At 38.3% G+C, this 24,574-nt stretch overlaps 1 protein-coding gene across 23 annotated transcripts in view; it reads right to left on the bottom strand.

Moving 5' to 3' along the window:
- rap1gapa (RAP1 GTPase activating protein a) overlaps positions 1 to 24,574 on the bottom strand; it is a 45,052-nt gene that overhangs the window by 18,548 nt on the left and 1,930 nt on the right. For 12 of the 23 annotated variants that reach the window (XM_078950307.1, XM_023956780.2, XM_078950310.1 and 9 more), the window contains exons 2-3: positions 12,075 to 12,110; positions 2,114 to 2,207 (exon numbers count right to left, since the gene is read on the bottom strand). In XM_078950307.1, coding sequence (XP_078806433.1) covers positions 2,114 to 2,207; positions 12,075 to 12,110 — 130 coding nt within the window. Of the gene's footprint in view, positions 1 to 2,113; positions 2,208 to 3,620; positions 3,743 to 3,816; positions 4,017 to 12,074; positions 12,111 to 24,574 lie in introns of those variants that run through there. The other 11 variants (XM_078950318.1, XM_078950323.1, XM_078950324.1 and 8 more) reach the window with 4 other exon arrangements.

Below are 24,574 nucleotides of genomic sequence, written 5' to 3'. Positions count from 1 at the left end.
GATTTCTCAGAAAAGAACAAGAATATAAGCTTACTGTAACTGCTTAACCATTTTATCTGGTTGGGTGAATTGGAGATTAGCTTGTTTTTTGCAAGGACTGGATTTAAGAGATAATCTTTATTGTTCACCACACTTTCCTTTAGGGCAGAGGTCTGTAACCTAAAGTTCTGGAGCCACGTGTGGCTTTTTGACCCCTCTTTTGACCCCTGGCTAAAGAGAAAAAAATATTTTTCATCCTATAAAGCATCATTTTTGGACTACATTCATGCAAAACAAAACAGTCAGATTAGTCAAGCTATATTCAAGTTATTTACAAACAATTGAATCACACTCCGGATCAATCCACCAGGCTCCTGACTACATAACATGACTACATAATGCTCCAACAATTTCTTACGAAATGCAGCTTCATGGCTTACTAAAGTCGAACAAGAGGACAGGTTGTTAAGCGCCAGTTTGCCTTCGAAAATCAGTCTGAGGTGAGAAAGCACAACCAGAATTCATTCGAAAGGCGCACCAAATTCTAAACTTTTTCATTCCATTTTCTCTTCATGCTTATGTTTTATTTATGGCCAAAAAACTAGCCATAATATTAATAACATAAATGCAAAACTGTGTTTTACTTTTCTAAAGGGTAAACTAAGAGATTGTGGCTCCTACTGGGTTGTCAATGAGAAATTGGTCCAAATGGCTCTTGAAGTGTTGAGGGTTGCAGACCCTTACTCTAGGGCAGAGGTGGGCACTGAGGGCCGCAGTCCTGCATGTTTTCCAGCATACCCTGCTCTGGCATGTTCTGATTGGCTGGACACACCTGAACCAGGTAATCAGCCATGAGTAGGGCAAGATTATTGGCTGGACACACCTGAACCAGGTAATCAGCCATGAGTAGGGCAAGAGTACCTGGAAATCATGCAGACACACCGGCCCTCGAGGCCTGGAATTGCCCACCCCTGCTCTAGGGGGTCACATCAAATACAACTAATTTATTACAAGAAAACAAAATTACTTTAGTTTCTTTTCTGTGTGAGATTTATGATGGACACAGAAAATCAGAATATCAGTGTGTACTGAAATAATCTTTTCTAGAAACTAGCAGGTGCAAGGCACCTACAGCTGTTGCAGAGATCAAGAGTGAGGGTTAAACAGCCTTGCCTCTACATTTCCTCTCCCTTAATCCCTTCCACTACCTTTGCTATCCACAGATTAAGCCAGGTTGGGAGAAATGTAAGCTTATTCCAAAGTGTGAGAGTGTGTATGAAACCAGTCTGACACAAGAGAGATTGTTGGAGCTTTTGATCACCACAGAGCTTAAATCTGTTCCATTTCTATGTTCCTAAAATATCCTTGGCAGGTTTTTCACATCAATACCCGTTTAAAGACACACAAAAAGCTAAGCATGAGGATTTTAAAAGTGTGTTAGATTCGCTTGGAGCCGTGATGCTGAAAATAGATATATTCTTTCTCTTGCTTTTGTTGTCTAATTTATGACCTTCTTGTGATTTCAGATCATCTCGAGGATTAAATTTTCTTAAATTTTAATGAGATTTTGAAGCCCAACAGTCGTCACTTTTAAAATTTTGAGTCTTTTCTAAATCCCCAAACAGTACATGTGTAAGGGTGGGAAAGAAAATAATTGAACTTAATCATTGGAAGTCTATTGTTGTAAAACATGATGACGAAACAGTTGAAGGGGGTTGTTTTTGTACTCTGGAAAGGCCAAAAACTGAGTCAAGCTGGAATGTGTCTGCTTCATTGAAGATCCACTTGTCAGTCTCAGCTTTAAAAAGTTGTCAAAATCAGAATGACTGGCAAAAATAGACTTGTATTAATTGAATCAGTCAGACATGATGATTCCAGTGACTGAGCTTTGTGCGTCCTAATTACTCAACTAAAACAACAGGAAAAGAACAAAATGTGAAGCAATACTGCAGGCAGACAGAATGAGTCTAATAATTCCGGACATTAAAAAAAACTATAGCAAGTGTGTCAAGAGATAAGCGGAAGAGATAGAATGAGGAGGGGAGTTCCTCAAAGATCTCAGGGAAAATGGCTGCATAATTATCAGACAATGAAAGAAGGCGGGCAAATTTTGTGCTCCAGTTTCTCTTCCCACCTTGTGGAACGGTGAGCTGCTGTGGTTGGGTGTTGGCTGGAGTGGTTGAGCCTCTAGTAGGGGAGAGACTCGGGTGTCACTTCCATCTTGCTTCCTACAATCAGAAAAATGCAGGAGAGGATTCAGTCAGAAAAGGTCACAGTTTGCGATCGAGCAAGGAGACAGCAAAAGGTAATGCCACAGGGATGGTTAGTGGTCTTTTGGTTCACCAAGATAAAAAAATAAATGCATTTGTGTTGACTCTTGTCCACAGCACTGCAAGGGGCTGATGTATTCTTCTTTAATTCAAGCACACTCTAACTTGACCTTTCATTTATTATGAAAGTCCCGCAAAAATCCAGTTTTAATCAGGGCAATATGCTCAAGGTCTGCAGCTTTCCATGACTTTTAACCATATCTGAATAGCATCCATTGAAGTCTGCCTCTCTGATACAAATGTCAATGTTTCTTTACTAATTTCATTTAAAAATACTTTTCCAAATGATTGTAAAGCATATTTATTTATGGCATGTCTTCAATTATTTTAATATATGAAGCAATGACTCAAACACTTAAGAAAAAAAGCTTCGTATTCATCAAAAGACAAAGATCCTGGCTTTTTTTTATCTGCTGTTGAGCATCTTTTGCTTTAAACTCAATGTCTCAGAAAGATTTTTAAAATCACTGATTGCTGCATGTTTGACAAAGAGGCAACATGTGTGTGCTTTCTCAATTAAATCTTTGGCTTTATTTAATGTTAAATAAAAGTTGCAATTCAACAAATCCTTCATGAATTTTAGCACCCCGTGTGAAGTGTGAGGCACTAGGGCAGCCAAAAAGCATCATAAGTAGTGAATTTAGTCCAAACCAAGGAACTAACAAAGAAATGAACCAATAATTAGGCATACAGTAGCATCACTATAGGAGGAAATGTCAAGCTGCTGCCTGGGCTGCAGATAAGAGAATCAATGTTCAAGACGGACAACAACCAAGATGTAAATCTGAGTCTGCCGAATGCACTCAGACACAAATGTAGGTGAAAAAAAGAGAGAGCATGAATCATTAACATACAGAGCCGCCTCATAGCTATTACACAACCAATGAATCTCCAATCAAGACACGTCCTGCAGTGCCCAAATGAAAAGAGGAACAATTCTGAAAATGAGGCATTTTTTGACTAGTCGAGCACTTCCAGCAGCGGCTCTCCCTCAAGACAACAAAACACAACTGGGCATCAGCTGCCCCTAACTCTCAATTAGAGCTGATGCTCCACAGAAGGATGCAGAACTAAGACGCTCATGCACACGCATGAAAGGTGCAGCAAAGTGGAATGAAATGCTTTCATCTGTCACAGTTGGTTCCAAGAAAATTTGAGCTCCTTGGTTTGTGTTGAGAGAATTGCCGAAATAAAGTCACAGTAATTACATCTTGATAGAGAAGTATCACTTATGTATCAAACATAAAATTTGCATCAGAGTTGGGAAATACTCAGTTTTACACACATACATGTAATACAACACATACACACCTGTCCTGGTGTTAAAACTCAAGCCCTCACATAGATCAGCTTGTAGAAACCCACAGCTTCATCCCAACGCCACAACAAATTACATAACACAGCTCAGCTGGTTAGAAGTGTACCACAACAATCTGCAGGATGAAGACACTGCATCAGTGCATCAGTTCAGCCAGATGTTCAGCCTGGAGTTCAATAGAAAACTTACTTTCACAGCGTAAACTGGGCTCTCCCTGGGAAGTCCGGAAAGCGACCTGTTCTGAGGTTCCTGCAGATGACTCACAGTCTGCTCTTCCCCTCCCTTCACTCACTTATCTCCTCTGCCTCTCCAGCAGCTCCACTCTGCTCACTCGCTGCTCCTCGTCTCTCGTTCACCTGCTGGCCTCACTCTCAGCTCTTCCAACTGCAGCACATTTCCAGTGAGCATCCTCTCTGATTCTCCTCCTTAAACCTCCTCCCACTTCATTGCTCTCTTTCTCTCTCCCTCACATGTGCACTATTAAGTTGTCACTTCCTCTGTTTCCTTCTTCTTTGTGCACTCTGTAGCTTCACATGCCTTGAATCTGAAACTCCACACCATCCCTAACCCCCTCTTCACCAACATCTCCATCACCTTTGACCCCTCTTGAAAGCAGAACAACCTGCCCCCCTCCTTTTTTAACAAAGGCCACCGCCCTGACAGAGAAAGCAGGGATTATTAGGGCAAAGGGAGCCATCCACAATCCCTACAATCTCTCAAACAGCTAGGGCTGTTGCTGTGGCAACCAGCATCAGCTACTCACTTACTTACAAGAGAAAACACGCACATTCATGTTCATGACAACACGACCTGAACAAGGTGATTATGTCCGACACCAGGCTACAACGCTAGTTCATAATGCTCCTTTTGCGGGATGAGAAAGGAGGAGTGGAAAGGTTTTTAATTACTGTAATGTGTCTCATCAAATCCCCTGTGAATGCGTTGTGCTTCCTTCACTAATCTGACATCCACAATTCCCAGCAGACCCCTGACTCATATCACCAGCGGTGCCTTTCCTTGCTAAACCCACACTTGTACGTAGTCAGAACCTGCACTGTGTGTGTGCATCAAACACAAGGAGATAACAAGGGATTACACCACTGGTCCATATTGTTCTATTAAGAGTGGTCCATTAAAAACAAACAATCCATCCATTATCCAACTTTAGAAAATAAAATTAGGATTGAAAAACTGAAGCAAACTTTAGAATTATCCAAAGATTTGTCCACTGGTTGCATTCAACAATAATCTCCTTTGTTAATCTTTAAATAAAAAGGTTACAAATCTTTGATTCTTTACTCTTTTTTTCTGCAAAAGAGCTCATTTCCAGGACGTTTCAACCAAAGAAATCATGAGGATTTTTTGTCACTGATCAACAGTTGAAATTGACAAACATCAAACAAAATTTAAAAAAAAGAAATTAGTGTGAGCAGACTTATGAAAACAGATGTCATGATAAGCTTTCTGTTTGCCTCCCGTAGATGACTGGTGGTTTTGAACTGATAGCCTCCTCTCTGCATCAGTGTCCTCTGGACAATCCTGAAGTTAATGCCTTCCGGTTGACCTCATTGCCAGGGATTCCCATCCCGTTAGCCTGCAGAAAGGACATCCAGACTCTCTGCTCTCTTGCCCAAACACCTTGTCCTCTGAACATTTCTGCTTTCTGGAAATTTCCCCCACATCATCCTCCTTCTTTTCTTCACCTCTGACTTTGCACTTTTGTGCAGCTATTTCCCAGTTTAAAAACTGCCGGATAATAATCTAGCATCCTTTAAGATTTAAGCTTAAATAATGCTAAAGCTCGCTGGATCCCATAATTCCAAAAGGATTTGGGCCAGGCAATAGAGAGAGCAGTGTACACTGTTTATTAAGTTTAGTTGATGGCATTGTAAAACAAACAAAAAATGTCAGCTGAATGTGGAGCACATATCTTCCACACAAGCAAAATGATTTATTCATCAACAACCAGCGCGTGTATTCCAAAGGGTGAAACATAATTAGTAGTGCTTGGTCTCCAGGGGCTGAAAGCTAGACTGTAAATAAATGTGTCAGTCCAGCAGAATTTTCTGTCTGTGCCTTTCACATGGACAAACCTTGAACCCTTCTGCCTTCACTCTGAAGCTCATAGATGATGTTTAATCAGGTCATTTGCAAAGCAAAAAGGAGTGCCAGAAACATGTGAGCATGCTTGGGAACTTTGCATTGCTGCTTTGATTTCTGTGTGGCACACCTGAGCCGTGCTGAGACTGATTTTAATTGAGTTTTATATTCACACTGTGTTTTTCTACTTTGCAATCAGTTTGTGTAGGGAACAGACAAAAGGCGAACATAAAAAGAGAGCAGAGTAATGCTAGAATCATTAAAAATTAGCTTGAGTTTTTAAAACACAGCAGCAAAAAGGAAAAGCAGAGGTGTGCATTTGGTTACCAATTATTGTTTACAAGATTACAAACAGGATACGAGTAAAAGATTACACTTTCAGACGCTTAAAAATAAAGATTGATATTTGTACTATTTTTTGAAAAATTACTTTTTAGCCTATTAGCAAATATCATTTTTCTAATCCATGTTTCACTTGAACCTACTGACACTTTGAAATAGTTTTGCTGATTTAATAAAAGATATTTTTTCTGTCATGAAAACAGTGCAGGTAATCTTTTGCAAACTTCTAAAGTTCCAAACTGATTATCTTTTGATTTGTTTTCAAAGGCTTTCCAGCAGTAATCATGATTATGTCATTAGCCAAAATAAAAAAACCTGTGTCGTTTTATAAAAATTTGCCTCTGAGTTGTGTGCGTGACCGTTGGCATGGAGCAACCCCACCCCCCTTCTCCTCCCTTTTGCTTTTTGGGTAACAAATGCAAGCTAGCATCTATATATCTTTTCTTAGAATTGAAACAAGCTTCAACACATAGGTGTTGTTTCTCGATCATCTCTTAAGTCTTCACGCACACGAGAGCATGAGGCATGAGCGGGCTGGGGGTGGGGGGCAGTGGAGCGGAGCAGAGATCTTGAGGCCCACCCAGCGTATTTTCCACGTCTTAAATAAGTTCTTTTTTTTAGCTGCCCCTGATTCACTAAGGTTTGAAAAAAAAAACTAAGAAAATGCAATTTTGAGAATAGTTTTCTTTATATATATTCTCCATCATGAGAAAAATGTCACAAGAACATGTTATTAACACCAAATAAACTACTTTAATTGGAGAGGGTCTTCAAGGCTGAACTTTGTTTTGATATGTTCTGTTTAGAGGTGTACATTTACTAAAGTACAGAAAAGAAGAGTCTAGCATTTCCATATACCGTATTTTCCGGACTATAAGTCGCACCGGAGTATAAGTCGCACCAGCCCAAAAATGCATTATAAAGTAGAAAAAAACACAGATAAGTCGCACTGGACTATAAGTCGCATTTTAACTTTCACAACCTTATATGACACAATCATAGCAGACTGTTTATCTAATAATTTCACAGAATTTCTTTTAAAACTTATTTATTTATTCTTTTCATGAAGCATCATTGGCCAACTAATACTCTGTTTTCATCCTGTATTTGTAGAAACAGTTGTCATTTTTATTGCATTTCTGAATCTATGAAATCATTGGAAAATAGAATATTATGTTCTTAGCCTTCAAGATCTTACTGTAAAAAAAAGTTTGCTGATTCTCTGAGTCACTTAACAGACTCTTAACACTTAACATACTTCATACATCAAATTGACCCAGGAACATCATCTCTGTTCCTCACAAATGAACATAACAGGAGGGTTAACAATGTATTTATTTCAATTTATTTCTAATATAAGTCGCTGCGGAGTATAAGTCGCACCCCTTGCCAAACTATGAAAAAAAGGGGCGACTTATAGTCCGGAAAATACGGTAAGTCATACGTAGAATCATCCGTAGTAAACTAGAAATGACAAAGCCGGACAGGCTTTGAAATCTTCGGACCCTGGACTTTTTTAATGGTGAGTGACTGACTTTAGTAATCCTAAAAAAATCTTCTAATCTAAAATCTTGGCAGTCTATCTGAAAGGCATATATCTCTAGACTAGTGAGAAGAGCTACCACTTTGCTTTTCTCTAGTTTTCAGATATATTTTTTTAACGATCTTAAGAAAAATTAATGTTGTCCTGAACAGAAACTGTTGCAACATCATGACCCAACTAGTCATAACTTGTCTATTTTTAATCTGAAAAAAGCAATTTTGTCAATTTAATGGCAAAAGAGGAAAAAAGTGCACTTGTCAAATGTGCAGCCTGCAGAGACACGGCGGAGATCGTTGTTTTATGCTAATCTGGTCTTCAGTGCAGAACAGGCTGACTTTGAGCCTTTAACAGATTGCTGCCTCTGGAGGCTAGAAAGTTAATTAATAAAAACTTTCTACAATCAATAAATCCCCTCCAACATAGTATGTTCTGAGATTTTGCTGCTCTGCATCATCACTCACACTAAAATCCTGGAGGTGCAGAGCCACCTGCTCCCTTGCCTGTAGCAACAGTTCTCCAATCACAAATAAATAACAACTATGGCATAAATTGTTTCAAAATGAACTCTATGTCTGGACTGGTCTCAAGGCCATCCCTCCATGCTCCTCACCCTGACCTGAAGCACTCAAACAAATGAAAAGATGATTACCTCTCTTGGGAAACCATTTCTCTGAGCGATGTCTGAATCTGTGGCTGAGCACAACGCCTGCAATTTTAGCCTCAGCACCAATTTTTTTTCCTGTTCTTTCAGAAATTTTGAAGGTCAGGACATCTGATGTTCCTCTGACAATTTTAAGAAGACATCTAAAATTTTAGCAAGAAATAAAAAAGCATCTAATATGCAAAACAATTTGAATGGTCTTCTGATTCGATTCTGCATACCAAAAAATTATGAAATCAACCATTTATTTGAAAAGATAAAACCATACAAATATTTACAAGAAAGGAAACCTAGGGATATTTTAAGTAAAAAATCAAACGTTTCAAAAGGGGGCTTGTCTTTTATCTAAAAAGTTCAATGTAAAACTGCATTCAGGCTTTATGATGAAAGAACTGAAGTGAGCTTTGGAGCACAGGATGATAAAATCCTGGTGGAAATAAAATATACTAAAAAGGTCCGTAGCAGCTCTTTGCTGCATCCCCCTGAGCCCAATTCCTTCCAGACGGGCAGTCGTACTCTGTGTGCATTTAACAGCCGGGAATAGCTGGCGTTCTGGAAGGAAGTAGGTTGATGCAACCAGTAGTTTCCAGTTTACAGCTTGCTTTGTTTTGGTTTTGTTTTGACCAATGTCATTGTGCATGCTACTTTAGACATAACCCCTGGGAAATCCCGCTTTCACAGATGTTCCTGTTCAGCAACAGAAGGTCACCCCATATGACTTTGTGTTCATTTGTGCTCGAGTTTAGGGCTATGAGTGATATTCAGATGTTGGTTCCCTGCAGTGCAGTGGCCTCCTGCCAGTCAAGACAAATTATGTTATCTTTCTGCAAGATTTTCATTTTTTGATGGGAACCCCCCACCCCACCCCCGACTTGTCCCGTAGAACTATTGCTTGGAACAATTGTTTAAAAATATTTTAAAACAGAAAAGATTACCACCCAAACAAAGTATTGGAGTTATTAGATGTTTGTATTTTTTGGACATGCTGGGTGATGGATGTGAAGATTTGGGTTACTGAGTTGGGCAGAACCAGCAGCAAGCTTGTCCAGCTTGTGCTATATTTGGTCTGACAGCAGGAGACTCACAGAGAGCCAGCACAGTCTGATCTGGCTTGACAGCTTGTTCCCCTACAATGTCCATAATTCTGGACAACTTCAGCTTGATGTACACAGATGAGCATGCACAAGCAAACCGGTAATCAGGTTGGCTGATTGTCAGTCTGATCCTCCCCCCTGCATGCACATGCATGCAGTGGGGGGGATCATGATGCAGGACGTTTCTCGTGGGAAATGAGCAAATCAGAAAGGAGTGTTTGGGGTTACTCTTTGGACATATCTGCAAGGCAGGGATTGGAATTAAAAAGGAACTAAAGCATAAAAACACAGCAAGTTATAGATCTCAAAAAGAGCTATGGAATGAAGCAAAGCACTGAATTCAATTTGTAAAATTCTAGATTACAAGATGTTGAGATGTAAAAGATGTAACAGCCTATTTAAAGGTACTTTGATACGGAATCACCTGGAAGAATTACTTAGCTTTTTAATAGAGATTTCCATAAAACGTTTTTGTGATTTCTGTAACCATTCACAGAACAAGTTCCTCAGCTTCTTTAAAGTCCGCTCTGAATTCTTCCATATAACAAAAGAAGCACCTGTGGGTGGTTCCAACGTTCACCCCCCTCCTGCCTGCGGTCATGCTGAAGCACTGATAAAACAGTGGGATCAGCAGCTGGGTTGTGTGAAAGGATGGCCAGAGAGTTACACAACAGACAGCCCACTACAATAATCCATCATGCTCCGGGGACAAGGAGCAAGAGTGCACTTAGTGTCTGGATGTCTGTTCATATGCGGGTGGCTGAGAGAGAGACACGGAGGCTCAACCACATCATCTCAGTATAACCATTATCCAGAGTAACCCTCCTCTCCCATTTCTTCCCATCAGGGAGCTTAGCAAGACAGGCTTACAACCAATTACAGGCCTCCCTGGAGAGCATGGAAGGAGGGCTTGTGGATCATCTATTTATTGTGTATAACCCACCAGATGGAGGGTGGTCATTTAACATTGAATCAAGTGCAGTAACTGAAGGATCAGATCTGAGCAATCCTTGACATTTAATACATGCAGCAGATTATGAGTCAGTATGTGCAAGGCAATAAGTCAATGCTACCTTTAGAGAGTTTTTAAAAAAGGGTAATCTAGGTCATTCTACGATGCTCAGCTTTGACAGACGGACAAAAACAAATTCATATTTGTCAGAATTTTCTTGAAGTTTCTTTGAATGAAAATGGAAATTGTTTTTTGTGTTTTTAACATGTTCTTGTAGCATTTTCTCATTACGGAGGACATATAAAAATAAATTTAAGAATAAAACTGCATTTCTGAGAAATGTTTTATTCAAATTGTTGGGAATCAGGAGCAGATGAAAAAGATCCTTTTCTAAAAAAGCTTGAAGTGTGATGCAAAATCTACAATCGGCAGGCCATAAGCTCCCTGCTCCACTCCTTTCTGGTAAATCCACTTGTAGATGACTAGATCCATGTGTGTCTTTGTTTCTCCTCGTCTGAATTGACATCTGCCAAAAAAAATCAAAACTGTACAGCTGAATAGCTCCAATGTTGCTTGCTGTTTTTGTTTCTCTGGTAATGTTAGGTTGGGGGGGTGAGGGGTTGAAAGCTAGCGGGAGAGAGTGTAAACACAGGGATGATGAGAAATGAAGCAAGCTTATTCTTCACTAACAGAACTGGCCCATAACTCAGAGGGGAATTTCCACTAAACTCCTGCCGCTCTGCAGAAACTGTGTCCTAGAAAACGACACAGTTTTTTTTAATTTAGGACAAAAAACAGTAAGATCATAATTAAAAGACCACTGGGAATGGTTTTCCAAAAGATCCAAAGATGATTAGAGTGGGACTTGAAGTCCCTCTTTAAAGAACTGCACTGTGTTCAGCTGTTGTCTGCATTCTCCAGGTCTGATTCTTAGTGAACATCGTGAGACATATGTGATGAGGCTCACTGTAGCTCTCTTCCAACACTGCAGGTCATATTTGCTGAATTTAGACGACAAGGCCAAGTGTGGCTGTGATTATCCCACTTTGCCTCTTTGATATAAAGCAGACATGGCCATCTCTCCCCATCAAATTCTTCCAGCTTTCCTATCCTCCATCTTTTTCACACAATTCCTCTATTTCGACTACAGTTTGAGTCCTACTTACATCCTCCTCCGCACCGTTTTTTTTTCGCTCCAGTATTTATTGTCTTCTTTGTAAAAAGACACAATTATTGTGTGAGTCAGAGTTATAGTGTGTTCATAAACTAGGCCAGGTGTTGCTTGTCTGCTTGGAGTGCACTCCTGTGTTTTTATTCCAGCACGAAGGTGGGGTGGCACTGTGTGAAGCAATGTTTAATCTACCATCATTAGATATCTGGGCACTCATGCCTTCTTAAGCTTTGACAAAGGCGTGCTTCCTCTGGCAGGAGGTGTGGATGCTTACACCCCTGCCTGCATGCCTACATGTGCCACTCACAGCAGCAAGCAGAGCTTGCCAACATCTTTTCTTTTATCTATCTGTCTGTCATTGCACTGGTGCCCATCTGTTCTTCCTTTCACTGCCTCATTCATCTGGCTTACATTCGGGTTGGTGAACTGACCCACACACAGACATGTCACAGGCAAGTCTGAGTCAGAGACATATTTTTTGCTTTTTGTTTTGTTGTAAAAATAATATGTCTAAATATAAATATACTTAAAATACGATAAATGATTTTAATTTTAGGATTTTCCATCATAAAAAAAACACTTACCATATGCCTCTCGCTTTGGAGAATGTCTTGTCCACTCTGGAAAAAAAAAAAGCACAAAACAAGTTATTGATTATATTCACCTACCAACAGGTAGATTTATTGAAATATCTTTTTGAATACCAATTCCAACTGATTACCATCTAAATACCAAAGACTCAAGCTCAGCTCATGCTGGCAAATTAATGAATAAGTAAAAGTCTCCACATTTTTGTCAAGCAGATATTTGGTCACCCATTTTTGTCATAAAAGTCCATAGAGAGAGTGGATTGTGCTGAGCTACCCTGAAATAACTTTTGCCATCTGTTGGAGTAGCTCTTCCAGGGAGGAAAGGATGATTACTTGTCTGTTTCTTTTTTTTCTCGTGAGACAAAATGAATCTTATCTTTCTCCAAATCTTTGCTTTGAGGTTCATTACTCAATGTCAGGCAAGAATAACCTATCAGCTGTTCCTGAATCAGACCTTAATTTGTATCTTACTGATTACTTTTTGCACTCGCCATGACTTCTTGCCCCCTTTTGTATGTCTTCTGAAGATTGTATGTGCCGATACGTGATTTGAGATCCTCGGACAGAGGTCTTTTGCCTTTCCCTGAAGGGGTACAGAACATTTGAAGCCAAGACCCTGAGGTTGTGGAATAATTTGCTTGATGAAATCAGGTCAGATGAATCAATGTCCTCCTTTAAGTCCCTACTTAAAACATATTTATATCAGGGAGAATGTCCTGATTTCATTTGCGTTTCATGAAGTCATTTATATCCCAGATTTTCACTGTGGATACTTCATAAGAGATATTAATTAAGAAAATATAGTTGTTTTTTATCTTTGTAGATTTTTAACATGTTTAAATGCAAAAATTGAACCTCTTTACCGCAGTGCCTTCCGTCCTCTGTTTTGTCCTTGCAAGCAAACATTTTCCCATTTTGGTTTCAGGAATTTTGATGATGCATCTCAGTTGTCTTTATATATACACCCCTGATGCAGTGAATCTTTTTATTCTAAATTTGGATGCTTTATTTTTGAGCTGCAGTCTCTCACAGAGGTGAACTTCTCACCTGCTTTTATTCTGAAAAACTAAGATTTTAGATTGTTTTTTTTTTTTTTTACTGCAACAATTAAACTACGAAGAGAAATAAATAAATATGTAAAATAAAAATAATAATAATAATACATACATACTCTACAGTGCTGAAGTCTTATTCAATGTGTTCTAAATGTGTTCTATCATTTGTGTTATGGCTTTATTTCATATGTTATTATTTGGGCTTCAAATGATTGTTATACCTGGTACATGTTTTTCTCTTTTATTTTTTTTAACTTGTGGCTTCTGTTCTATGAAAGGTGCTATATAAATTAAAAAAAACTCACTTGTTTACTTTACTTAAAACAAAACGTCTTTGTAAGTCAAAAAATGAATCATTTTTAATTTGGTATGGCTGTATAAGATTGAATAGATTTTTTATTTGGCTTTAACACAGTAATCTCTGTATTTTTTATGCAGGTTTAAAGTCTTTACTGTTTTGATTTGAATTCTTTGTGAAGCATGTTGCGTTTAGATCAATACTATTTTAATAAATATGTAATAAATAGACTCAGTCATGATAATTGTTAATCATAGAATAAACAAAGGTCCTTTGAAAAAAAATGTAGAGATCAATTTTGGCCACTAGATGGCACTGTGTGTGCAAAAGAAATACAATCTTTGAGCAGCAAAGTAATTATCCCTCAATTCTAGTTTTGGGTTGAAAAAATATATTAAACCTCTAAAAATATATTTATAAAAATGTATACTATAAACTACTTACAGTTGCTTAAAGGTTGCAGCTTTAAAGGCTTTATGAAAGCAGGATTGTTCAGTTTGATCCTGTGAGTCATGATTTCAGGACTTGTCATAACTGGCAGCGGCGGCTGACACATTGATTGGATGCTGTGTGTTTTACTGGCCTCTGCATTTGACTTTTCTGTATCTAAACTTAGCCTCTAATTGATACAGAGGAAAGTTCAAAAAAGAAGATGGACAAAACAAACCACATCCTGACTGTAAGATGGATTTTTGTTTTCCTGTCTCTTTTGCGGCTTCTCTATCACCTAAAAGGTGGAACTTTTAAAGGAGCTCTTATTGATCTGGTTGTGAACATAAAGCACCGCATGAAATCAATTTGAAGAATAGGCTCCTCATCATGGAACCAAATTAGTGCAAAGAAAAACACGAAAGATGCAAATTTAGAAATATATTAAATATATATAAAATGTTTTTAAGAAGAAAAGACTTCAGGAAAGATGTTGAAAGTCTCTGGTCTGTCAATCAGGTACTTGTGCATTAATTTGCGTCTTGCAAATGGATTTAGCATCCCACAGCTTTATGTGTCTGCCAGCTTTTGTTTACACTGCCCTTAATATCTTGACTGCAAATACTTCTCACAATTTGAAAAAAATGTTTGGGAAAATATATCTCAACACTGACCCTGAACAAAAGCAGTGCAAACTAATGTATAAATTCCTGTTAGCTGGACACAGAGACTGCATGCAATATGCTAATGTGTATTGTCCATAATATAAAAACACAGTTTGCAAAAAACTTAGATATCCCCATATAATAATATTTAATATTTTCTATTAGTAAACGATAAAAACAGTTTGTGGTTTTGACAATTGTGGATGTTCCAGCCGGTTTGTCCTGACCATGCTCAGAAAAAACAAAACAAATCCCATCCTAAGCCCTACATCTCTCAGTCCAGTGTTGTTAAAACCATACCCAAGAGTAAGACTGCACAATGTTGGGTTCCTTAGAACGATAGCCCCCAGCTTATTATCTTTTCTGTCATGAAATTGCTTTGAAATGTTTTTCAGAATATTTCTAAGCCAATATCAAAGAGGCAATTCATGAAGCCAGCATGAGAGTAGATAAGTTCTTCCCTTTGTTTTATTTTAATTCTTTTTGTGTTTTTGTTGTCTTGTTTGAATTTCTGTTCTGTCCAGAGTCATGATCACACCTGGGTTAAATCAATTATCACTCTGCTGTTTTATTTTATTAATTGCATTCAGCATTTTTACGTTTTCTTGGCATCATTTTCAGGTCTTCAAGTTGATTTACAAAACTATTTAGGTTTCCATTTCTGGTCGCTCTCAGGCCTTCTGCAAATGAGTCCTTCACAACCATCTTGATAACTAAATGAACCCAAACACAGCAGCAAATCTGCAACAGAAAGCTGAAAACTGGAGAACATAAAAAATGGTGGGTGTTATAATTGCCCATTAAAAGTCCAGACCTGAACCGGGCTGAAATGCCACGAGGGGAGCAGAGAAAAATCTGTGCATAAATGAATGCCTTAAAAACCTTAATGAACTGCAGCAACACTGTGAGGAAGAGTGCGCCAAAATTCCTCTACAGCAACATGAGAGACTGATAAGGTCATAAAAAAATGATTGATTCATTTTATAGCTGCTGAAGGTGCAGGCTTTGAAATAAAAACAGTGCTCTCAGACTTTAGACGCAGTCTTTCTTGCATAAACAACAACCTAAGATTAAAATTGGGGTTCTTCTATGGATTTTTCATAGCATGGAAACACTTGATTTTCACACAAAAAATATGATGTCTGCTAGTTTTTGATCACAACGTGTTTTACCAAATGGAAAGGTAAGGTCTGAATATCACAAAAGCTAATACAATTCTAAGAGTCTCTTGAATGTGGAGAAATTTAACTGAAACTAAAACTTGTTTAAGTGAATGAAAGCAACATTAAACCTTGATAAATATAAACAATTGCTCATGATTGCTGCAGAAATATTCTATTGTGGACAAAAAGGAGTAGACTGACACTTCCCAAAAGTAAAACCTCACAAGCAAAGCCAAATTGCACATTAGAGATTACAAAAAAGTTAAGCAGATGAGCACAGACAACTTCATTATTGCTAAGAACTTCCCAACAAACAGAACCAAAAGTAAAAATGTTGGTGATTCCTTTTTTTTATGTAAAAAACAGTCTAAAGAAAAGTGAAAGCCAGAATCTTCCTCATTCTGAGAAAAAGTGTAAGTGTGATTTAGAGGAAAGGGGCTCTGGCTGACATCAGTTCACTGCACTTGTGTTGTTGCAGGAGGTTGTCGCTCTTATCCCCACTGCATGAAACATCTCTCATCATTTTCAGCCCCAGGCCTCCATGTGACACATTATGACACTCAGATGGAATTCATGCTGATGTTCTATCTTAGACTAGGGAGGATTTCAGTGAGTCCGACAGACACACGGGGTGTGATGAATCAGCACTCCACTATGGGTGGAATGCACAGTGGTCCCAGTGGGAACGCCGGAATAATTTTGGGGTGTTGTTTCTGCTGCTGCACAGCTGAGAGTAAGGGCGGGACACCTGTTTTCATACAGTACCACCCTTTCATTCTCAGGTTTCAAGGAATTCCCAGAAAATTAAAGTCAAGGTTTTCTGGTCACCATCAAATAAGGAGTCAGGAACAAAAATAAAACAAAAAAAGCCAAACATTTAAAAACACAACTCTGGCAAAATAACAACAAAAATCTTAAATTTAAAGGAGCTCCTGTCAACCTTTTAAGACAAAACGCAATGCATCAATCATACCCAAATTAATATGTTGATGAAATATGTGCAGCTAATTTTGTAAAACTATGTTCCTGTATTAAGCTTTACAAAGATGAGTCACAAGAATAGGGAGGTAGTGAGCCCTTGCTATTAGCTACCTGGTAGTCAGGGAAGCAAACTTCCAAGTGGGATAAGACGGCTCTGGATCAGCCTCAGAAACCAGCTACTGTGTCAGCAGCTGTGTCACTTAACAAGAAGTTAATTCATCTTAAGGTGGCTTTAAAGCTTGTAATTTTCTCCTCCTTCCTCCAAACTTTTTAAAACATTTTTGGCACTTTGAAAAGAAACTGCAGCTACCATCATGAAAGAAGTTTGCAGCTTTTCTAATGGCAAGTAGGTCAGCAGACAGGAACAAGTCAGTTGGGCGCAAATCCAGCTTAAAGCCAACAAGTTTGTCATTCAGCCACAAATCTGCCGCTACAACATGTTCTTGCAGTAATTCTACCACTAAAATTTAAGAAGCATAGCAAATTTGGTAAAGTCCAAACCAACACAATCTGACCAAATCATCCTGTGAGTGCTTTAGCAAAGAATTCCAGTACGGTAATTTACTTTTTGCATAAAGCTACACAACCAAGGATGGTGTCAAACTTTTAAGAGGAAAAACAAAAAGAAAAAACAAATGGTAAATAAAAATATGAAGCTGCTTACATATCTTATTTTTTTATGACCTCAAATCCTTATTGGATATATATAATATTATAATATCTTCAGTATTCTAGAAGTAAACTCCTCAGATTTTTTCCTAAATCCTAATCCTTTTTTTTAGGATTTTTCCTTAAGGAGGGTCTAAGGGCAGGGATGCCCAGTTTAACTTAGTCTGTTTAGTTTAGAAATTACCAATTGTATGTTATGCCTGCATTTCATGTTGTCATACAATTAATGGTATGAAGCCCATTTGGACAACTATTATTGTAATATTGGCTGTATAAATAAAACTGAATTAATTTAAACAAAAGATCCAAATTACTCCTCAAGCTCTGGTGGTTTGACATTGCAATCTAATCTCCCATCAAATGTCAAAAAGAAAAACACAAAGAGGAACAAAAGACAAAATCAAAACTGTCAGATTCCTGACACATTTTAAAAAAAAGTAAAGTAAATAAAATAACAGTGCATGCCGATGGCCGCATTTGATTTTGCACGTCATGCAAAACCATTTCTTAACTTCACCAACGGACCAAAAAACAATACCTTTTACCTTTACCTCTTAACCAACCATGAGTTTGATGGATCGACAAGGAAACTTCCAAGGGGTAAAATACCCACTAAAAAAACAACTCACACCTGTCCACAATAGTCTGAAGCCCTGTTATCAAATTTCCTTTAGCACCGATCTATTTCTTTATAAATACCACAGCAAGAATTACATTGTCAAATGACAAAGTTGAACTGAGAGAGTCGGCTGACTGTCGCGGCTCTGTGTGGGCTTGAATGGGCCCATTGACATGGAGTCATTCAGCTAACGTAAATGAGCAAAAAGCCGTTGAATGTCCTCATTATTTATGGTACAGTAGGATACAGTGTATGTGGAGCCACACACATTAGTGCCTCTGCTAGGCTGACTTTCGCATGCACGTATTCATTCCATGCACAAAACAAAACACATGACAGAGCTTTTTCTTCTTTTTTTAGTTGAATCTGAAGTGCTCTTTCTTATTCTAATGGCCCCTAATAGGGATGGAATTGATTATGGTTGCTCTCCTGGCGTTTCATCCTATTTCACCCACTTATCTTGAGTGTTTATGTAAAACCAAAGATAAATGGTTTATTCTTATTTTATGGTAGTTTAAAAAAGACTTTAATTTGCTGATCCTAATGAAAGATTTGAGACAAAAAGAGACAAACCACTGATAGTTAAAAAGGAAAGATTGATGGACTTTCATTATTAACAAACCAGTATTTTCTTTCCAGGTATTGTTTACATAATTGTGTCATGTTCAGCATTTTTTTGTCTTATCATTTGCTGGAGCATTTCTCACAAAGAAAAAAAGCAACCAACTGTCACTTCCTGTAAGGATTATGCCCACATTTCAGCAGGAAAAAGGCATTTGCAAGTCTTCAGAGAACAGTTTCTTAATAGTTCATGAGGAGAGTCATAAAACAACTATAATGATGGATGTGCTGCGATATAAATTTAGCATTCAGAATTTGACTACTTTATATGAAAGTGAAGAAAAAAGTTCCTGTCGATGAATTTTCCTTTAAGCCATGAAGAAGGATTTTTTTTAAAAAAGATTAAAAGTTTTAAGAGTTAAGTAATTACAATGTGACTCCAGGGCCAGATTTTAAAATCAATGAATGTTTTTCTGCTTTTTCAGAGTGAAAAAAAATGAAGAAAAGATCAGTGGCACTGTCAGTTCATCCAATGCCTTCCCTCCCCATTGTTCTCTGCAGATGGCCTGCTGTTGTGGTTATGAATGTGGATGTGAATGTCAAAGTAAATATGCAAGGTGGGACCTAGAGCGCAGACACTGAAGAGCCCTCAGGCTGCCCTGCAACTCCTGTTTGCTTTGCCACTGCCCTTGGAAAGGTACTTCAAAGTGCTCCCTTTCTGAAGTAGCTTGGTCTTGCAGCATAATCTTTTGGAAATGAATGTTTTTGTGTGCGACCATTTTTGTCTAGGGTACAACTCGTGGTGCCTCAGATGCCAGATCAGCTAAAATGGGAGTATAAACATCATTTGTGTATTGATATAGCATTCTGTTTAACTGTTGATTTTATCTTTAAAAGTCATGTCAGACCTCGAGTTCTGTTGAAGCCACAAAGTTACAGTGAAGCAAACTCACTGCTAATCTTAACCCTGTTGACACAGCATAGATGTAAATTGGAATATTTTCTTTGACGCTGAGAAGTCTGTAGTCTGTGGAGTTGTTTACATGGCGAAATTACATTTTTTAACGGGGAATACAAATTTCAACTGAAGCCATCTCAGATTTCAAAACAGTCTCTTTTTTCCGCTCAACTGCCTCTAAACAGGCCTGACAAGCATTCTTCCACTTTTTCTATTCAGCCCTACAACAACATCATTGTTTAGGTTGCCTGAAGGTCATTTTTACTGAGGTTTGCCCTCACTTCATTCACAGTGCGTGGCTCCATGTGTTCATGTCAGGATTACAAGAGTATTTGGGATTGTGTCACGTTCCAACCGAAAAGAGACTGTAGAGATGGTAAATCTGTTTTGCAGAATTATGACCCAACTCACTTCTCAACATTTTTGAAGATAGCAACAATGTTTAGCACAAAAAAAAGAAGAAGCAGCTAATAAAAAACACCAAAAAGTCTGAAATTAAGTGGCAGCTCCATTAATATACAGCTCTAAAGCTGTATGTGTCAAAGAAAAGCTGTTTATTCTTTTCAGTGCATTACATTAGGAAGCATTGGGCAGAGTGGATCCCAGATCACCTGTTGATGCATCAAACAGGCAAAGCAAAATGTCAAACTAAAGGCCATTCCAGGTCAACTGCTGAACAGAAAGGCGGTGTGCGTCTTATAGAAAACACATCCTTTTCCGACACCATTTCTGTTGTACCACCACAAAGATGAAATAAGCAGGGGATAACGACTCTAAACAAAGCAGCCCATTAAAACTCCCTGCAGCAACACAAACAAACCTTAGGTTAAAGATCACAACAACTGAAATGGTTTATTAATTTTAACGGTCAGATAAGTTCTGGCAGTAACCTGGATGTAGTTGTGCTCACTGCGCCACTGCATTGCACATGCTTGCATTGTACACTAGACTGTTTGGTCTGTTTGTCTACTGAGATAGTTTGGCTGGTGTGACAGGTGAAAAAGTTAATCAGAACTCTGGTGCAGGCCAAAAAAAAAACACTGTTCTGTGCCTGTAAATGAGGGTCTCTGTTTGCCTGTAAGTAAACCTGGTATAGTTCATCAACAGTGAGCATGCAGACAAAGACCTCAAGTGAACTGAGGAGATTAAAGGGCACATTCACACTGGCCAATTTGGTCCACACCAGAGTTTGTTTCCATTGCCCACTTGAGAGCATGCATTTTGAGGATCCAATAACAACCAAACTTTGAAGCAAAGCAAAGGGAGCAAATGACGTAAGCTTTGTTCAGTTGGAGAAAGGAATAAACAAACAGCTCACAATTTGAATCTGAAGTAGTGAAAATCTTGCGACACTTGGGAATTGTCCTCTAAGTAAAGGGTGTAACAAAAAGGACTAGCAGGCTAGGCTAGTAGCCAGTTTTGTTTTTCCTAGTTTTTTTTTCTTTTTCTTGTCAGAGCTCAATTTGATCAATAACTTTTCAAATTAAGTTTCAAACTATGTAAATTACAATGCGTTTTAGTTCCCTAAAAGTCTTCTCTTAAGTTCTGTTGTGAGGCAGCAAACCAAACAACATGAAGGTGTATGAATCCTATTTCCCTGCTTAGGAAACAAATCTGCAGAACAACCCACGAGTAGAAGCACTTTAAGTAACATGAAGACCATGCATTTAGATTGGAAAAGAAAACAGCCCAAAGTACAGATTCTGTATTTTGGGAAGGCAGGAAAATGAACATGATGTAGTGCACTTATCTTCTTCTTCTTCTTCTTCTTCTTCTTCTATACACTGTATTTTATCCCACGAAGGGAAATTCTTTCTCCGCATTTGACCCATCCCCTTGGGGAGCGGTGAGCTGCAGCTGGAGCCGCGCTCGGGAGGCAGTAGCGTTAAGGGTCTTGCCTAAGGACCCTCACTGGGTGATGTTAACTGCTCGCCATTGATATGGTAATTGCCCCAGTACCATTGCTCATTCCCCTCCGGGAATTGAACCCTGGTTTCCTGCGTGGTAGCTTCCCACCTTACCAACCGAGCTACCCAGCCGCTCTCACTTATCAATAACAGTTAGAGGTCAGGACCATTGAGACTATAGCTGGAGTTATTAAATGCCCTTTTTCTTTTCTTTTTACTCCAACAGTACAACCCATACAAGCACATGTTCTAACTATGTGACATTTCAGGTGGTTTGGTCATTTTTGAGAGAGCAGACTTTGAATGCAAACCATGCCAAATTAAGAGTTATCATTTATTCAAGGGAACTGTCCCGGGGCTGCTAGAGCCCATCCCCGCCACTCGTGGGTGAAAGCAAGGGAGATCCTGGACAGGCTGCCAGTCTGTCACCACAAATCACACACCCATGCACACTCACATTCACACCTAGGGACAATTTAGACAATTCAGAATTCCCTGTGTAGTTGAACTACGGCACCCAGACTTCTTTGGTGTAAAAGTACAGTAGGAGTCAATGCTTCTTCTGCAAAGTTTCTATTCCTCTCATTTATAGAAGTTTGAGTTTTTACAAACTTTTTCTCAAATCTCTTTTATACAACCGCCTTCCCAACAACCTCTCTATAGGACTTGTGGTTATGTTTTAAGGTGACCCCAAGATCCCACAAAAAAATCAAACAATTTATTTTACTTAAAAAAAAACATACATTAATTTTTTTCTACACTCATTTTTTTCTTAAGTCAGGGAGGAACAAAAACATAGAAATTTATGTCATAAATAATTTATTTTAATACACAAATCACACATTTTAAGCACAAAACAAGCTAATTTCCAGTACTGCTGTTGTGGCATGCACTTTTTATGTACTGTAAAAAAAAAAAAAAGCTTTCCAAACAAAAACAAAAAAAACAATATAAACGGATATTGTTACTAAAAGATCTGTAATGATCTTTCTGGCCCCACCCAATAAGACGTCTGAGGAACCCAGTTACCTGAGGATACTGATGTAAATCAAGCTTTCCCATGAGGGAACTGTGATGTGAGCCTTTTATCTGTCATTTTATCTGCTGTGACTTTTGACTGGGCTTTATGACAGTAATGTGATAGCAGAGAGGAAAAATCCAAAATATGAGCAGCCTGAGTGAAAGAAAGAAAACTCAGACTAGAACTGAGGCCAGATTGCAGGTCTGGACAGTTAAATCTTGATCTGTAACGTAGGGTTTTTGTACTACTTTAGCAAGGTTTTAACTGCAAAGCTAGAATACTTTAGCTGGCTTAACATTTTAAAGGTTTATTTGTAGAACTCAAACTTTTAATTCAGTCCTAACCTTGGGAAGATAAGTCAAGGTCTTTCAGGCTCATCCTCTCTAACATAATTTATGAAACTTACTTTTTTCCAAGTTCATTTGTTTTCTTATTGATGCAAAAAAGAATCATCATTAATAACACTTGTATGCGGCGAACATTAAAAATGTTTATTTTATTATTTGTCAAGGTAAATAACCTTTTTTACTGGCCTCCGTGTTGCTGTTATACCAAGGGATCGTTGTGTTTTAGTAGCTCTAGCTTTGGAATTTTATCTGCCTTTCTTAACATTCAGTAAATCTAAAACTACATTCCAAAGATGTACTTTCTGGTTCACATCCTCTCTCATTTCCCCTTTGCCCCATCAAATCTCCAAAGTTTTTAACTGTATGGATGCATCTCATGAAAAACCTTGCTTGCAAAGTTCATAAAAGACATAGAAGCTGCAGACAAATGCTGGCTCTGACTCTACAGGCATTCTCCTTCTGACGAACTGGGAGTGAGAATGAGCTGGCAGCAGAGTGTCACAATGTCACTATTTCACAGCAAAAAACCTTCTTCAGAAGAAAAAGGAAAAACAATGTTGAGACCTTTCCAGAGCATTTTATTCATTTTTAGGGAATGAAAGGCTTTCACAACAGTTTGCCAACCAATCTGAAAGCCTCACCAGAGCTGCAAATCAATAAGCATTCCCAAATTAGTTAAGGCTTTTAGTAGATGTTTCTTCTGTCATGATAGATCCTCATCACACAATAAACCCATGTATGTGCATTTACACTTAACTACAAACAAAAAGTGACATTTTTAGAGACAAACAAAATAAATCTAAAGTCCTGGTTCTTAGTAAGAAATAAATACTTTTCTTAAAAAGCATAATTTTACTGGATACCCAATAAGTTCAATATTTGCAAAAAGCCAACCTGCTCTTCTTACTTGTAGTTCCGACCATAACACGTTATAATGTGTAAGCATTGTCACCAGAATGTGTTTGTGGTGGAGGAACCATATATGGCCCACATAAAGATGGGGATTACATACAACTCATTTAACAAAACAGAAAGCACAGCAAACAAAGGACAGAAAAACAAAACCCAAAACTGAACAGAAAACACGCATGAAACAAGTCACATGATCAAGACAGACTGTAAGAATGTGACAGTAAATAAAGGAAACTGAAGACTGACAGCAATCCTGAATAACAAGATGAGGTTTTGAAAGAACGGATTCAAAGAGAGTGGACACAATTTAAAATGAAACACATGCACAAAGGAGAATCTGACTGGTAAAACTAGAAACGACACTGTTTTTCACCTCTCAGCATATCCCTTTAGGGGTCGCTACAGCGAATCAGCTTTCACTGATTTACACATGTGATTTGGCCGATATTTTTGGCCCGATGCCCTTCCTGACACAACCCTTTATTTTATCCAGGCTGGGGACCAGCACAGGGGGACCCAAACTTGGTTTCCATCGCACCAGTCCTAAATGCAGCCAACTGAGCCATCCAGCCACTAGAAATGACACTGAACTATAGAATTAAATGAAAAACAATATTAATAAGTAGGCAGCACATTCAAAACAAACACTTAAGAATACTTTTAAAGCTACTGGCTTAGACCCCCAATGGCTACCTGAAACAAGAAATCAATTTTTCATCTAAGTGCATGAAGATCTCTCAGTTTTAATACTGACTACAACTGATGTTTATTGGTGCAACATAATCAAAAATTTATTTCTCATTTGGGTAATTCAGATTAGTTGGGCTTTGCTCATATTTTTCAACTTTTGTGTACACAATGAAAGAGCTCTATATTGACTAATTCTTTGGTGAAGTATGCAACATGGCT

The sequence above is a fragment of the Oryzias latipes genome, chromosome 7 (assembly GCF_053564925.1).
Source record: "Oryzias latipes strain Hd-rR chromosome 7, Olatipes_Hd-rR_3.1".
Taxonomy (NCBI): domain Eukaryota; kingdom Metazoa; phylum Chordata; class Actinopteri; order Beloniformes; family Adrianichthyidae; genus Oryzias; species Oryzias latipes.
This window is presented reverse-complemented; position numbering and strand designations above follow the sequence as displayed.